General features: G+C 39.7%; 1 protein-coding gene across 9 annotated transcripts in view; it reads right to left on the bottom strand.

The window, feature by feature from the left end:
- Positions 1–16,669, bottom strand: part of PRKAA1 (protein kinase, AMP-activated, alpha 1 catalytic subunit) — a 91,028-nt gene that overhangs the window by 55,499 nt on the left and 18,860 nt on the right. For 2 of the 9 annotated variants that reach the window (XM_010585798.1, XM_010585799.1), the window contains 6 exons: positions 15,633–15,726; positions 13,757–13,901; positions 11,817–11,904; positions 10,700–10,924; positions 5,725–6,211; positions 5,201–5,327 (listed from right to left, as the gene is read on the bottom strand). In XM_010585798.1, coding sequence (XP_010584100.1) covers positions 5,201–5,327; positions 5,725–6,211; positions 10,700–10,924; positions 11,817–11,904; positions 13,757–13,901; positions 15,633–15,726 — 1,166 coding nt within the window. Of the gene's footprint in view, positions 1–1,393; positions 3,733–5,200; positions 5,328–5,724; positions 6,212–10,699; positions 10,925–11,816; positions 11,925–13,756; positions 13,902–14,773; positions 14,787–15,568; positions 15,727–16,669 lie in introns of those variants that run through there. The other 7 variants (XM_010585800.1, XM_010585802.1, XM_010585801.1 and 4 more) reach the window with 7 other exon arrangements.

Below are 16,669 nucleotides of genomic sequence, written 5' to 3'. Positions count from 1 at the left end.
CGGCACCCCCGGCCGGTCCTCCCAGAGCGGTCACCTCGCTCCCCGGCGCCGGGCGGGAAGGGCTGCCGGGAGGAACGACCAAGGGTCGTTGAGGGTTCTTCCCCCCACCACCCCCCCCCGCAGGAAGAAGGGTTTAAAATCGCTCCCTCGTCACCGGGGAAAAGGTGCACGACGAGAGCAGAGCGGAAAGGAAGATGCGAAGTAAGGCGAGCCGCCCCAGGGCAGGGCGAAAGGGGCCTTCTGCAGCGAGCATCCGGCGTTCCGTCCACCTCGAACTCCTTTTCGCAGCAAGAGGCCTTAGGGCATCTAGGGGAAAACGGTCCGTCAGGGGCCAGGCGAGCGCAGCTGGCGGCCCAGCCTGCCGGCCTAGCTGGGAGCGAGTGCTGCAGTCACCTGTCGTCACGTTGCTGCGTGTTCCAAAATCGCGATTGCTGCCGTTTCCAAAACAAGCGTTAGCAGTCCTTGTCAATCTGTAACATAACCTAAGGCTACAAGACAGCACGCAGACGGCTTCAGACAAGATGGTTCAGCATTTCATGTTTACTTAGGTTTAAGTTTTGAAAGTTTAAAAAGTTACACAGTTATAAACAAGCACTTTTGCCATTCAGCTTTGTCGAAAGACGTAACATAGGAAGTAGGCACATCTTTGTTCAAGAACAGGACTTCGTATCTTACAATGGTAATCAACCAGTAAAATAAAATTTATTTCCAAGGTCGTATTAAACGCATGTATCAAGACAAACATGAAAGTTGGTTGGTTTTGGTTTTTTAAATATTGCACCACCAAGATGAATTTTTATCCATTACCTATTGACTTATATTGACAATCAGGTTCATCCATGGTTTTGAAAAAAATTACAATACAAAGGCAAGATAATTCAAGGTACTCCAATGGAGTAAGCTTGGGAATACAGAGTAACATACTTGACCAATGTGTGTATTTGCATAAGCTGCCTCCTTACAACCCTGGCAGCTTTCTCGGTGAAGTTCTGCTCACAGCCTATTGGCAGATACTAGTGTGGTCCTAAAAAAAACGTCTGCAAGATCAGTAGGAACATGTGAAGAAAGCAGTTTCAACAGCAAGATCTACAGAGCATAGCAAAGTCACACAACAGACAGCTGTTCTGGGTTAAAGTAGGTTGTCAGGCCCCTTTCTCCCTCCCTCACCCCCTATAAAAATCTCAGTTCAATCAGAAAACTTTTGGCCATCAAAACTGATTTATCATGCCAGTAAAATTTACTTTATTTAAAACTAAGCATACAGTACACTTCTGCCAGAAACTTACTTTAACCTCCAGATAGTAAGACAAAGGAAAAACCATAGTGGTCTTAATGCAAAGAGGGACAAAAAAGTATATAAAAATTAAAAGCTGTATATTAAAATTAAATGCACCCTGACACCTTGCATTTGCGATCAGCATTACAAGGAGACGACATCATTTATACTTGGTTTAACATACGCAAGAGTGATCCCAAACCAACTGCAGATGAGGAATTACCACAGTTAAAAAAGCTGTGTGTTTGTTCTATGTGTACAAGTGCAATATTTAACAATTTCAAAATAAAAGGGTAACAAAAATGAACACACTGATTTATTCAGTACATCAGAACCAATTCTTAGCAAGACTCAAAACAGGACTTAAATGTAGGATTTGCAGCTGGTCCCTCACGTTGACTTCTCAATCTCAGGAATTTAAACCGAAAGGTTTATCTAAGGAAAATCTTCCACCTTGCATTACAGGGACCGTGCATGACACTTGAGGATAAAGAACTGAAGTTGTAACTTGTACCTACATACTAGACAGACCACACAATCGCCCAGCTCAGGACACAGTTACAGCAGTTCTGGGACTTAAAGCAGCTTTGTTTCCTTCAGATTCTGTGCATGTTTGTAACAGATGAATTTCTGGACTGAAGCCAGCTGGCCTGGATTAAACTGTTCTTACATTTGTAACTAGCAGTTTTCCATGGATGAAATCTCAGTCATTGGCAAGAATCCCCATCCATTTTAAGAGTCCAGCTTTCACTGTTCATAGTAATGTCTTGACTTCCAGTCTCTCCCTGGGAGAGCAACCTTTGAAACTGAATAGGTCATTAAGTTTATTTTGAAGAAAACATTAATTCTTGAATGCAAAACTAAACATTTTATGACATCTAGTTTACTGTTTATGCCTATTACTGCTAGATGAAAATGGAACTGTGGCTAATGATATCCAATTTGCAAGTAAATGTTTTTATGCAAGTGCTAGCTGTGATTTTAAGATACAAGGTTCCGTTTTCTTCCTGAAACATTGCAAAAAACATAAATGCAGAAGGATTTATGTTATTGGTAATTGCAATCTACTGTTGAAAACTTTTTGAATATTAGCACTCAAGTTGTCGTGATCAGTTTTCAACGTTCAGCTGAAAAGTTGGACTATTTAATTTCACAATTAATTTAAATAGCAAAGTTTGCTATAAAGGTGGCCTCAGAAAACCTAACCTATACAGGTAGTTTCAACTGCAAAGTGAATTCTACATAGTATATGCTAAGTTAACGTGATAAACAGCTGTATCAAAGTATTAACATGTATTTTTAAAAACTGTCAATTTCAGATTCTGGAATAGCGTGCAACAGCCCTTAGGCTGTGCTCTTAACTACATGCACATGTTTCTAAGGAAAAGGATCCTCAGCCTGCAGTAGCAGTGGGGATCTGCTGTGCTGCTACCACACTAAAGTCTACGCACAGATCTGGAGCTTGCCAACAGTTCTCCTTCACAGAGCAATATTTCATTTTAGCCCACGGAGTGCCAAGTCTTCTCAGCATTAAGTCTCTCGCCATTGTTGTGGACTCAGTTGTTCTAGTCACAGCCCACAGAATTTCACCGTTACTGCGTTACTGAGCACCTAACATGCATTTCCAACTGGTTGGATTTGTACGCATTTAATCAAATTTATCAGTTGTTAAAAGTAGTACCTTGTAACACATTAAACTATTCTTTACCATTTACTGTCAAGTAAGGGGGAAGAAACACAGCAGGTTTAACACATTACTGTTAGAAGACAGATGTTGATAGTTCTGACCAACTGAGGCACAACTGTAGGTGGTGACCAACAAGTCATATTTAGGTCACTGAACTAGTAAGTGTACATTTACTTACAGTGCATCAGATGTACGTATTACCAGTGAAAAAAACAAGGTCCGTCTAACTTAAATGTTATATGCAGCCTAATGTGCGCTCAATGTAAAAGGTTATGAACACTGCCCCAAGGGCATGTGATTTCCTGTACCTGTATTATGCTATTGGACAGCAGACAATCAGAATTCACTCCAGCTTCAAAATAATACACTTTAACTGCCCACAATCATTTTAATCCCTGTGCAAGTTGTATTCTGTGGCTAGCTTTTTCAGCCTCTTAGTTAATTTAACTTGATTATAATTGGAAGCATCTGACTATGATTTAGGCATGCTTATTGCTATGAAAGAAATAAGCCCATCTTCAAAATTATTGTGCAAGTATTTTAATAAGATTTGCACACATCTCAAAAAATTCTATTGTATGACTCCCTGGTCTTGGAGTTAAGTCAGCTGTAGAAGAGTCAAGCGAAGAGCTCACTGATGAGGTAAGGGATGTATCTGCAGATTTTCCTTGCCCATCAGCATCTGAATCTTTTTGACAGGATCTGTAGTTGCTCACAGAACCCGATCTCTGTGGAGTTGCAGTCCCAGACTTTGCTTCAGTAATTTCATCTGGGGGGCAAGGGGAGAGAGGAAGAAAATTCGGTATCAGTATCAAATCAGTTGTAGGACAGCAAACATCTTCCCCTTCTCGCACTTCTAAACCTTGTTTTTTAAAATCTTGATTAATACATAAATGAATAAATCAATCTGGCTCAGCTCTCCAGGCTGCATCCCCTCCCAACTTCTTGCTCATCCCTGGCCTACTCATTGGGTGAGACAGAGTAGGGAAAAAGACTAGATATTATGCAAGTACTGCTCAGCAACAGCCAGAATACTAGTGTGTTATCAACACTGTTTTAGTCACAGATCCAAAACACAGCACTATATAGGCTGCTATGAAGAAAATAAACTCCATCTCAGCCAGACCCAGTACAGCAATGTACAGTCCAAGTCAAATTTAAATGCCTAGATGCTAAGCCTTATCTTCACTAGGAAATGTTACTCACATGCTTACTTCAGATCTAAATTAATGTTTAAATTTGGGGGTGAGGCTCCTAAGGGAGTTTAGATTGATGCAAATCTCACCTCTCAGTGTTGAGGATTAACCTAAAAATGTGAAATGATCTGTTTCTTTCCATGCAAGATGTTCTTTGTATATATTAAGCTGACAGTCTAAAGACACTTAATCATTTGTAATCAGAAAACAGCTAGAATTCTTTAACCAAGGACATCCTGGAGTAATTGGGCCTTGAGGAACCTTGAAGAAGAAATAAAGACTGATAAGAAGAGAACGCCCTGCCCCAGAAGGCTCTGAAAGTTGAGTAACTGATAATAGGCATGATGTCAGTGGACATCTGCAGTAACTGGGGGAAAGGTAAATGCAGCAGGGGGAGATCACAGCCACCAACTCAATTCAGGACCTGAAAGACTTACCCCACAACACACTCCTTGAGCATGCACTGCAGAATAGAAGAACACTGTACCTCTAATTCGAAGTGGAAAAAACCTTAGCCCAACAGAAATGGTGGCAGATAAGTGACTACCAATAATGATTTTGGGAAAGGACTCTGGAAACTAAGTGGGTGAATCTGAAACTGTATAAATTGCTTGCTTGTTTAACTGTAGAGCGTGCTAGCTTTGTGGAATTATCACCTAGCACCCATCTTGGTGCAAATATGAAATAAAAAATGTCTCTCTTGAGTCTGTGATTATTGGCTTGTTGAACACCGGGTGACAAATCCACTTTTTGGACAACAGCAGCCCTGTCCCCATTTGCACTAGTGGTATTAGTACTGGTGCAAACACAAAATGTAGCAGTTGATATAGCTGAAAAGCTATTATTTAAGGGATAGAGCAGCTAACCATCTGATCACAGGAACACTAGACCAGGAAGGAATAAAGAAACACTAATACAGATCTAGATTGACTTAAACTAATAAAGGGCAACACTTACTTCACTCCTAAACAAGTAAATTAAGACATGTTTGCATTTAGAATGATTTCCTGTACAACTCCATTAACTTAAGTCTTCACATACCATCAATGCTACGAAAGTCCAGTAGGTATGTTCTGCTGTCCACCTGATACAACTGTAGACTCATTTTGGAATATGCACTTGTTACTGGATTCTTCCTTCGAACACGTAGATAGTATGGATTTACAACCTAGTACAAAAGTGATTTGAGTTAGTTACCAGAACTGCTTGAAAAACAGTGCATATTGTTTTTGTCATTTCAACTCACTGCTATTATCAAGTGATTTCAGGCTCACCTGTTGGAGTTGCGATTTTTTTTTGTTTGTTTGTTTTAGGCAACAGAAAAACATTCCTATAGCCTCAACAGAAAAGTTAGACATTAGCAAGACTTTTTTTTTTTTTCCCCGCTGTCAGCAGGAACAGCCTCCCCCAAAACCCTTCCTGCACAGCAAGCACAAGCAGACAGCACAGACACATGAGATTATTTTCCAGTACAGAACAACAGCTTCAGACCTCTAGGCTATGTAACTATACAGCGCAAACAAAAATTTACTGTTGTCTGCTGTAAAGATCCTTTAGTCTTTTACCTTCCATTCATAATCCAGTTGTTTAATTGCTCGACAAACTTCAGCCATGATATCATTTGGTCGACTCTGACTCCGTATTCCCAAGTGCCACTTAGCTCTTCTTACACCTTGGTGTTTTGACTTCTGTGGATTCAGCTCATCAAGAGTGTGGCGAGGACGTGGTGCTTCAGCTACTAGGAATGGCACTCTTTCAGGATGAGGGCGAGACAGATGGTGATCATCAAGAAAAGAATCCGGTGGGCTTGTAGCCAAGTAGAAGTCTTTGGCCTCGTTCATTATTCTTCTGTTATCTATAATGAGGTGATAAGCAACTGCCAAAGGGTCCTGATGATTTCTGCTGTATAGACAACTTAGCACTTCCTCTTCAGTGCATTCAAACTTCTCACACACTTCTTTTAAGGCTTCATCATCAATCATAGTAGAGCTGTATGATGGGTCTTCAGGAAACAAGTATTTTGGAAGGTCCTGCTTAAACCATTCATGTTCCCTAGAATTAAAAATAAAAAAAGTCTGAGTGTATTTATGTAAAGCAAACATTTTTAATATTAAACTCTTTTAAAAATAAAATTATTTGTAGTCTGTACAAAAAGAATCACAGTTGTCAGTCCAAGTCCCCTTCTGTGCAGCACAGACAATAAAACAGTACATCACAAGGAAAGTAATCACTGCCTTCACAATATTTTGCTAGACATTTTGCAGGAGACTGAAAAAAAAAATGCTCTTTCCTATAAGTTTTTCAACTACCTGAGCTCCAAAACTATCTTTGTATAACTCATCAACCAGCTTTTTACAAAAATGTTTTTGGTTGTTTTTTTTTTTACTGCCACTATGTTAATTTTGAGATATTTTCAACTGAAATTCTTATATACTACCCACTTAAGTTGCCCCTCCCCAAGTACACACATAACAATACACAAAAAATTAAGAAACATTGATGGTGAATAATTTTTTGGTAGATGTTTGGACACGGATTTTTGAACACCGAAGTCACATGCTCCCCAGCCCAAAGAAGCTGCCTATTATTTTTTCATTCAGAACACCCCCAGCTGCCTCTTCAGGACCTAAAGGGGTTGAGGGAAGCCATGGAAGGGTCAGTCTGTACTGGTATTCATAAGAGGGAAACGGAAAGGTACAGAAGGAACCAAATACTTACATTGCCCAATCATACAGAAAAAATAAGATTGTTTTGTATGTCTAGACTAAGCTGCTTAACTAGCCAAAGGGTATGGCATGACACTAATTTTGAAAGTATTCTAGTCTATAGCATAAAGACTTGCTACAGATTTAAGAGCAGTTATATGGCTGTTGTGGTTTAACCCCAGCTGTCAACTAAGCCCCACACAGCCACTCGCCCCCTGTGGTGGGATGGCAGGGAGAATCAGAAGGGTAAAAGTGAGAAAGAAGCTTGTGGGTTTCTCCACAGCTGAGACACAGGCCTATATGGAGGAAGCAAGATTCTCTTCAAATTCTCAGGGTTGGCTGGCCAGTCCATCCACAGTTGGTGCCTCCATGTCTGTCCAGCTCATTATTACCAGGGTGCTGGCACATGACATCGGTGCACTTCATACAAACTTTTGCTACATAGACTGCATGCACCAGGTTTCATCCAGGTCTTTGGATACCTGGTTGTCATCCAGGTTGCTATGAATCACCTCCACCACAACTAATTCCCTCAGATACTGGATGCCTCCCTCAGTGGTGGTCCATTTGCTTAGGGAATTTGCAAGATCTTCCTTGAAGGGATACCTGTCCTTCACACTTGATAGGAGTCACCTCCAAAGACTCCTGCCCCTTTTACAATCCCTTTGTCAATGGCTTTATCCCTAGCAAGGGATCCCAGCTGCCAGGCTTCCTTAGCCTCTAATTCCTGACTAGTGGACCCAATACCTCAGCATCAGAGTAGCCAGCTGAGAATTTGCTTGCCTGGTTGAGAGCTGAAATCTTTTTGCATATCTAACAGCTCACTTAGGGATAGGGATCTGGATCAGGTGGTTTCAGTCTCATTTATGATTTCAGTCCCTCCCTCTTCCCATTCCTGTGACTGCTCTGCTGCTGAACAGGCTGCCTATTCTGATTCTCTCTCCTGCTCCCTCTTAAGAGAAGCTTCTTCATCCCTTACTCAACAAGTTGACTTCCATTTCAATTGTTTCTTTTAGTTATAGGACCAACTGATACAGCTGAAGGCCAGGTCTCTGGCTTCGCCACAGTATCTGTTGGTATGTTTTCAGATCAGAGACCCTCTCTTCTCCTTGAGGGTGCTGAAAAGTATTGAGCAGTGTTCAGGAGGTACAGGCCAGACCCCAGCACAGTGAGCTAAGTTGTGCCTCTTTGGAATAGCCAGGACATCTTTCTTCCAAACATTCTATCACTTCATCAGGATCCCACACTCCTTTGGGAGTGAAGTCCCTGACTATCAGAGGTGACAAGCTTTCTAGATACCTGCCCATATTCTCCCGCAGGCCTTGCTACCTGTAACCACACTGCCATGGTGCCTGGGTGATAAGCTTGTCAACCTTAGAAGTAGTCAAAACAATATTCCTAAGAAATACCAGTAGAAGTATTTTGACCGTCCAAGGATGTTCAAGATACTGAAGTTATTGTAACAAGGGAGAGAACATCACAGAAGGTGGTGAAGGTGCCATTCTGTATTTCCTCCACAAAAAAAATGCTCTCAGACAAAGAAGTATAATTGTTAATTGTCTCCATGAGGTGGTACCCGAAGTACAGTAATGGCTTCAGTACAGAGCCAAATACCAGATTAAGCTGAAGGCCAGTGTTTTAGTAACACATCTCCCAGGCAAAACATCACTAAGCACTACAGAGCACAGCAAACTGCAAAAGCCAAAACCAGACTTTAACAGGTACAAGAAAAAAGAGAACACGGCACAGATCAGACAAACTAATATTGAGAACAGATAAATCAGTATCATGACCAGCAACCGTTAACAGATGTAATAATTATAAATTCCATCTAATACATTCTGGTCAAATCTGTGATTACCTTAAACCCTTCGAGCCCCACACTGGGCACCAAAATGCACTGTCGTGGTTTAACCCCAGCCAGCAACTAAGCACCACACAGCTACTCACTCACCCCCCACCAGTGGGATGAGAGTAAAAGAAGAGTAAAAGTGAGAAAGAAACTTGTGGGTTGAGATAAAAACAGTTTAATAATTAGAAAGAATTTTTTTTTAATTGTAAGGAAAAGAAGAAAAAAACAAAACAAAACAAAGAGAGAGGAAAATAAAACCCAAGACAGACAAGTGATGCAAGTGACAATAATTGCTCACCTCGAACCGATGGATCCCCAGCCAGTCCCTGAGCAGCAGCCAACCCCCACCAACCTCCCTCCCAGCTTTATATGCTGAGCATGATGTCGTATGGTATGGAACATCTCTTTGGTCAGTTGGGGTCAGCTGTCCCAGCTGTGTCCCCTCCCAGCCTCCTCGCTGGTGGGGTGGGGTGAGGAGCAGAAAAGGCCTTGACTCCCTGTAAGCACTGCTCAGCAACAACTAAAACATCAGTTCATTATCAACACTATTTTCAGTACAAATCCAAAACACAGCCCTATAGAAGCTACTAGGAAGAAATCTAACTCTATCCCAGACACTAACTCTACCCCAGACAAAACCAGTATGATGGACCATTGTCAATGTGATCCTGAGAACCTGCCTCAGCACAAATGTACTGAGCAAAATACACTTTCACCAGAAGCAGCAGTTAATTTGGAAGCAGAAAAAGCTTTTCCTATGCCACCACACAGCACAGCCCTAGCTGGATGACTGAACCCAGACCAGTATTTTGTTACTATTCATTGCAGTGGGCGTCTCTCCTTGCATGCACACACAGAGTGCCCTAGAAATATTAAGCTATTCAATTAAACTCAGTTCGCCCTTTGAACTGTGAGGTGGCACGTCTTATGGCTTATAGGATGGAACTGTTTAGGATTCAAAATTCATCCATGCTCTGTAACCAACATGTTTTAACATTTTTCACACCACTTCTCTTCCAGACTTATTTAACATGACTGAGATAAGCTAAGTTCCTATCCACTCAAGTTTTACAATGCTTAGTTCTCACAGTGCTTTGATTTCTGCAAGTAAGTACTTCCCATTGTAATATATTAGCAAGGGATAAGCGCACCACATTTTTTGTTCTACTGAAAGAACAGGAACACTGCTGACTTCCTAACTTCCAACCCTAAAAGAAGCAGCATTTTCACTAAGGTAATATATCAGAGCTCTCTCCTTGAGCTTCTTACAAAGAAAACAGGCAAACCTAACTAAGGTGCTGCATAAAGTACAGCTCTATTGGCTACCAAATTTTTTTTTATTCGACCCACTGTACACTTGTCAAAGCAGTCACCTCCAGAATCTCCTCTTGGAATCTGCAGCCATGATGGCTATCTGTACCTGCAAGCTTTAACTTATCAGTCAGTATTCAATGCAGTAATTATCATTCATACAAATTCATGCCAGGGTTTTGAAGCTAGAAAGCACTATCTTGCATGTGGAATATTCACAGTCTTAATAGATGATTTTTCAGAGTCTGAAGAAATATGAAGAAAAGCAGTAGTTACCAGATTAAAGAGCCATAACCTCCTCCCAGACATTTACAGTACAAAATAGTGGTTCTTAACATCAAAGACTTTTTTTACCCAGAGAAGTCAATACAGTGTACTTTTTGCAAACCATTCTGCAGCTAAACAGCTTTGCTATAGCAGTCTTAAACCTAAAGTTTCTCAGAATTTCTGTATGTAATGTGTATAATTTGTTTTACTGTAACCTCCAATAGATACTTTATTGGCCACTGGAGATCAGAACCATCAAAGCTAAAGCCAAACCACCAGAAGTTGAATTTTTCATCTCAGTCTATAAAACATGGAAAAGATGTATGAATGATTTCTTTGTCATGTGTATTTGCACTGAGATTGTAATTCCAGCATCCTGTGATCAGACATCAGTTAGCGTTTTACCTAATGTCTCTGATGGTTGCTCTCTTCATTGGATCCACTTGCAGCATGTGCTTCAGAAGACTAATTACAGATGAATTCAGGTACTGAGGGGTATAAAAGATACCATCACATATCTTCTTAAAAAGCGTTGGCACGTGATCATCATCAAATGGAAGCGTTCCACATAACAAAGCATAGAGAATAACCCCACTGCTCCAAATATCTACTTCTGGACCTGCATATAATCTGGAAAAAGTTAACTATTAGCGATCTGTGTTTAATATATTTAATTACTTTTTTTTCCTCTTTCTTACATTGTATCACAATAATCAAAAAGTGTATGAACTTGGGACAACTGATCTGCAAGTACGATACCATTTCAGTTCTATGCCATGTCTCCCTTGAACTTTAGTGTCCTTCCCCTTCAAATATGTAACAGGGCACAAGTATATAGTTTTCCTCTCTACTGTACAACAATAATCCACAAATGCAATTTCAGACAACAGCAAACTGAAAGAAACTTGCACCTACTGCTAAGAAACCCTGTGTTATACATTATTATCACTGTTTTAGTGGAATCTGTGCAAAGTCATCAATTCCCCAAAACTGGGAGGCTGTCAAGTTTAAGACAGGTCCATATAGCAGAAATTGTCACATTCTGTTCTACTGCCTGAAGAGAACAGACATTTGGCCTTAAAGCAACAAGAGGCAATATTAGGATAGTAGCTGAACATAGCAGATTTGACAATCATCGAGTCCAAAAAAAGGGAAGTTGCCTTAAGACTGAGTACCTACTCTGCAGCAGATATTTCACTGCTACTCAACTTCACAGCAGACTTTGCCCATAATTCTATCCATACCTCTACTTCCAAGATCTGAGCTGGAAGTGCGATTTTTAAACCAATTCAGGCACACTGGATTTGGGGCATTAAATATCAACTCCACCTTACAGGAACTATTCAAAGCTAGTTCATAGAAGCCTTAAATACACATTAAAAAACTATCAAGACAATTAAAAGTTCAGCCCACAGTTTCTCAGCATCAAGCTTGTCAATCAAACTAGTTTCGTAGTCTTTAGAATCAAGCAGCAAAATGACTTAAGTACATGCAGACATGTATCCAATATAAAAGAAACTACCTTCCTGAAATTACTTCTGGTGCAGCATAGTTAGGGGAACCACAGCTTGTTCTTAAAAATTCTCCATCTGACATCATATTTGATAGACCTGAAAGTGTATAAGAGTAACTACTAAAAATTCAGAGCACAAAATAATTTCACACTGCATACACCACCTAGAACAATTCACTAGTAATTCAAATTAGAAAATTAACAAGTTTATCTCAGTAAAGAAGTAACATTGTTTGGAATTACTGAATTTTTTTATACGAGCATGCCACATACTTCTCCATTTAGTTTACCAGAAAATTGAGTAATATCAATTTATTATTGTACACAACCTAAAAATATTTTATAACAATATTCATTCCAAGACAAAAACCAGTTCAGTTTGGATGACACAGGCATGACAGAGAACAAAGTTGCTTTAAGGGAGATGGAGCAGCATAGCAAGATAGGATTTTGGTCATTAATAAGAAAGTCTTAAAAACCACATTTGCTTCTAAATGCCAAAGTGGAAGATGCTACAACAGAATTGCCTAAAATTCTCTAAGAGATTATATAGAACAAGGGAAGTGAAGAGTACACAATTTCACCAAAATTTAGACACCTACGCTGCTCAGCTGATTCCTGAACCACTGCAGTTTAGTAGTTTGATTGTAGATATTCTGAGAGTAATTAAAGTATACTTTAGAACTAGGCCATCTTCACTCAGCAGCCCTCAGTATAGCCTAGCATCAGTAAAGAACTACCACTTCTAGAACAGCTGTGGAAAACATCTTTTTATTTCCTCAGTGGAGCCTGCATGATCAGAACTACCATAAGCCAGAAAACTCTCCAAGAAGGAATTATACCCTTTTATGGGATGGGGGGTGGATGGGGTGGGGGGACGTGGGGGCAAGAAGAAGATGAAAGTACAGCTTGGGTAGCTTTCATATTCTAATACACAAAAGCTTTTATTAAGCTCTTGTTTAATACACTAGCCATGATTAACTGAATGCTACAGCTTTGCTGAAACTTAAGTTACAGGAAGGTGGGGTTTTTTTATAAGTTACTGTATTTCATTTCTTCACCACATAGGCCATTTCACCCAAAGCATTTTCTATACAGAAGTCAGTACAACTCCCAGGGCCCACATACTTGAACACCACACTTTTAAAATATTCTTAGAATACTCCGCATTATGTAGTGCCTTTCATCAAAGTGCTTTACAAGGGCAGGTATTATCCAATATGTCTACAAGAGATGTATCATGATGACATAGCACTATGGGTACCTTACTATGCTTATATGGTGAGGTCTCCTGATTCAGATAGTTTCAAGCACTAGCTGCCGGTCTTCTCAGCAGCTGTGTCACTAACAGCTAGTATAAACAATTAAGCATTCTGATTAGTCAGGCAGGTATATAGCAAAAAAGCCCAGGAGTCTACAAGATTAACACTTCTTATTTCACCTTTTATGCTTTAATTAAATTTTTCTAATCACATCTTTGGAGTTTAAGTGAATTTAGAGTATTTTAATAGGAGGACTAGTGTATTTTACTACAGCAATGTGTGAACTATAACAATCATGATGAACTGCCCTTGCACTGTACTTCCAAGAGAGCTAAGCATCTACATTTTACACATGGTAAAACATGCAATAGGAGTGAGTTTTGAAGTGGAAAGGTCAGGAACTAAGTCTATTTAGCATTTCACAGAAAATATTCTTAAGCAAAACCAAACAAATCAGTTCACAATTTCACCCAGTCAAATACCTGAAAAGAAAGCTTGAGAGGAAAACAAGTTCTACACATGTGCAAAAACATAATTTTGCTTTACATTCATACTCTTCAGGTTCTTGCATTGTGTCCCACCACCAGGATATTCAAGTATACACATCTTACTAAATATTTCCCATAGTAATTATCAGGATCTAAATAACACCAGAAATGCGATCAGATATGAAATAGAAATGCTTACCAAAGTCAGCTATCTTGGCATTCATGTGTGCATCGAGCAGCACATTTTCAGGCTTCAGATCTCTATGTACTACCATATGCCTGTGACAGTAATCCACACCAGAAAGGATTTGCTGGAACAGACGTCTACTTTCCTTCTCATCAAGCTAAGACAGACAAAGGTTTTAAACAATTATGAGACAGCAGAAGATAGCTTGGTTTTCATTTATATAAATTAAAGGAAATTTTCCTGTGACCTAAAGTTATCATTTATAGTTTCGATACTTTATACAAGCAGATTATCAGAACTTGTAGCAGAAAGCTTCATAGTTTACATCATTTTGTGTGTACCACAGCTCTAAAATGACTAAAATAAAACATACCCACCGACTCAGAAAGTCACTGAAATTTCTCAATCACACCTTTGAAATTGGTTAGACAGATGTTACATATGCAGTAACTAGAAACATTAGCACCCAAACATTAACAAACATTCTAAGTGGAATATCAGCGAACTTTGACATTTAAGCACAACCTAGGATTTAAATTGACAAAAGCTGCTGACATGCAGCACAGAAGTAACAAATTTTAGATGCTATTTATGCTGTTAGCAGCTAGCCCCAAACAGCACACTTAGTTGGGCATTTCCTATGAACATGCCCTAATCCATGTCAAAGTTTGTTCTAACAACTAACTAAAAGTATCTTGGCTTGTCAAAAGTGACTTCAGAGCTTCCACAGAAACCGATCTACTACAAGAGGGTAATGAGGGCACAATGGCAGCTTTCCAATAATGGGTTATACTGAAGAAATAGTTTTCAGCTACTCCAGCCGGATACATAGCCATCCAGTTTGTACCTAGTAATTGTAAATTAACATATATCAGTATCACCAGAGAGCAAAAATGCTATAACAAAGTCATACATAAAGATCTGCAACATGTTAACATATAACCCTTTTTACTTTCAGAACAAGATGTAGTCATAAAGTAGATTTTAATTGCTAACAGCAAAATTAATGCTGAATATATAAAAACAAACCTTCATTTAACAGAGTGTGACTGGTAGCCCCTGCTCCCAGCCCCTGGTAATGTGGTTAGCATAACTAACACCATTTTATGAAGCAAGCAACCATGCTCTGTGACTACGTGAGTCATGTATTCATGCCCTGTCCCTCATTATCAGGTCCTGAAGGTCCTGTGAACCAAGTAGACAAACCAAACAGATTTCTTCTTGTCATCCTGACTGGCCTCAAGGTTCCTGGGCGCCAGGCTGACTATGCCCTTCCTTACCAGCCTTGAAGGTCCCAGGCACCCGGCCAGCCAGGGGCTGGTGATGATCCCATCCCAGAAGAGGGAAGTGTAACAGCACCCAGAGCACTGTCCGTAAAATCAACTGGTTACAAATCCTAAGTGGGGAACCTGGACCAGAACACTGCTGGACAATGAGACCTGTGACCCCGCAGTGGCCAGGGACACCTCCACTGTCCTCTGCTTCCTCTGAGGACTGAGCGAGCGACTCGTGTTCTTTCATATGATTTTCGACTCTAGACTGCGATTGTTATATTGAGACAGCAAACCATGTATTAAGATCTGACATGATCTGCAGAGGGTCTAGGTGATTAGATATCGTAAATTGTATTATAAATTCTGTATTGCGCTACTTATAGATTTTACTACATTGATTCTGCCTGCAGAAATCCTCTGCCATTCTAATCATAAATTCCGTGCTACGCTAATCATAATACCCTGTCAAGAAAATAAAGCTTTAATCATATCATTCTGCCAAGGATCCCCAAAAAGAACCTGTCTGTCCTCCCAGTGTCAGATGACACAGGAATGTTGCAAAAGCAGTTAACAGAATGCAAGTAATTGATTTGTAGAGGTGGACTACTACTTACCCTTCCATTTTTACAGATATAATCAAACAGTTCTCCTCCCGAAACATATTCCATCACCATGAAAATGTCAGTTGGTGTACTGATGACTTGGTACCTGATAAGAGAAGGTATCTGTTAGTCTACACGCTCAGTAAAAGATGTTAGTGACATTTAGTTAAAACCAAAGTTGTGCAAAGAATCAAATAGAAGTATACTTTAAAATATTTATCAGCCAATTTTCAGCTACTGGAATGACAGTATTTTTCGGAAGCTATTCCCTCTCCTTTCACTATGTGATGCCATCATTACCAAGACTAGCAGGAAATTCGTATTCCCCACCAGGAGCATCAGCCTTTTTACTTTCAGAGGACTAAGCTTAGTCCAAGTGATTGCTATGAAACTATTTACAGTGCTGCCTCACAGACAGCTTGGTGCAGTGAGGAAGGAATTCAAAAGGACTTTGCTAGCGCCTCAAAAATACACACTTTTCAACCTTAACGTGCAAAAACCCTGACTTGCCATAAATAAAAAGAGTACTTCAAGACTAGAAAAAAAATTGCTCTTCATAATCATGAATTTCATCTTTTACAAAGGGACCTAAATTTGTCATTAGTATTTAAGAATATTTACACTCTGGTTATTATATTTTTATCATTCTACTTCAATTAAGTTAAAAAAAACCAAAACAAAACAAAAACCAAACTTTGAAGTTTCAAAATAACTAGTTTATGGCCAAACTCCCCATTTAAAGAGATTTTGAGTTTGTTCTACATATCTGTACCTAAAAGTTGCTTAATTTTTTACTCTCACAGCAGTCAGAAGTGATCAATTTTTAATGGAACAAGAAAATGAACACTGGTAACACTTTAGCCAAAATTCAGATATGATATTCAGAAGACAGGAGGTAGCAACTGGATGAAAATGAATGTATCAAGGTACTACGGTTAAGCATGCAAATATCCGATTTGTAATAAATAACTGAATTCAGACATATACTACAGAACTGCAACATTCTTCAAAATACCAATTCCAAGACAAAGGAGAAAACAGACATGCTT

Source organism: Haliaeetus leucocephalus, unplaced genomic scaffold (assembly GCF_000737465.1).
Source record: "Haliaeetus leucocephalus isolate CR32 unplaced genomic scaffold, Haliaeetus_leucocephalus-4.0 Scaffold120, whole genome shotgun sequence".
NCBI lineage: Eukaryota > Metazoa > Chordata > Aves > Accipitriformes > Accipitridae > Haliaeetus > Haliaeetus leucocephalus.
This window is presented reverse-complemented; position numbering and strand designations above follow the sequence as displayed.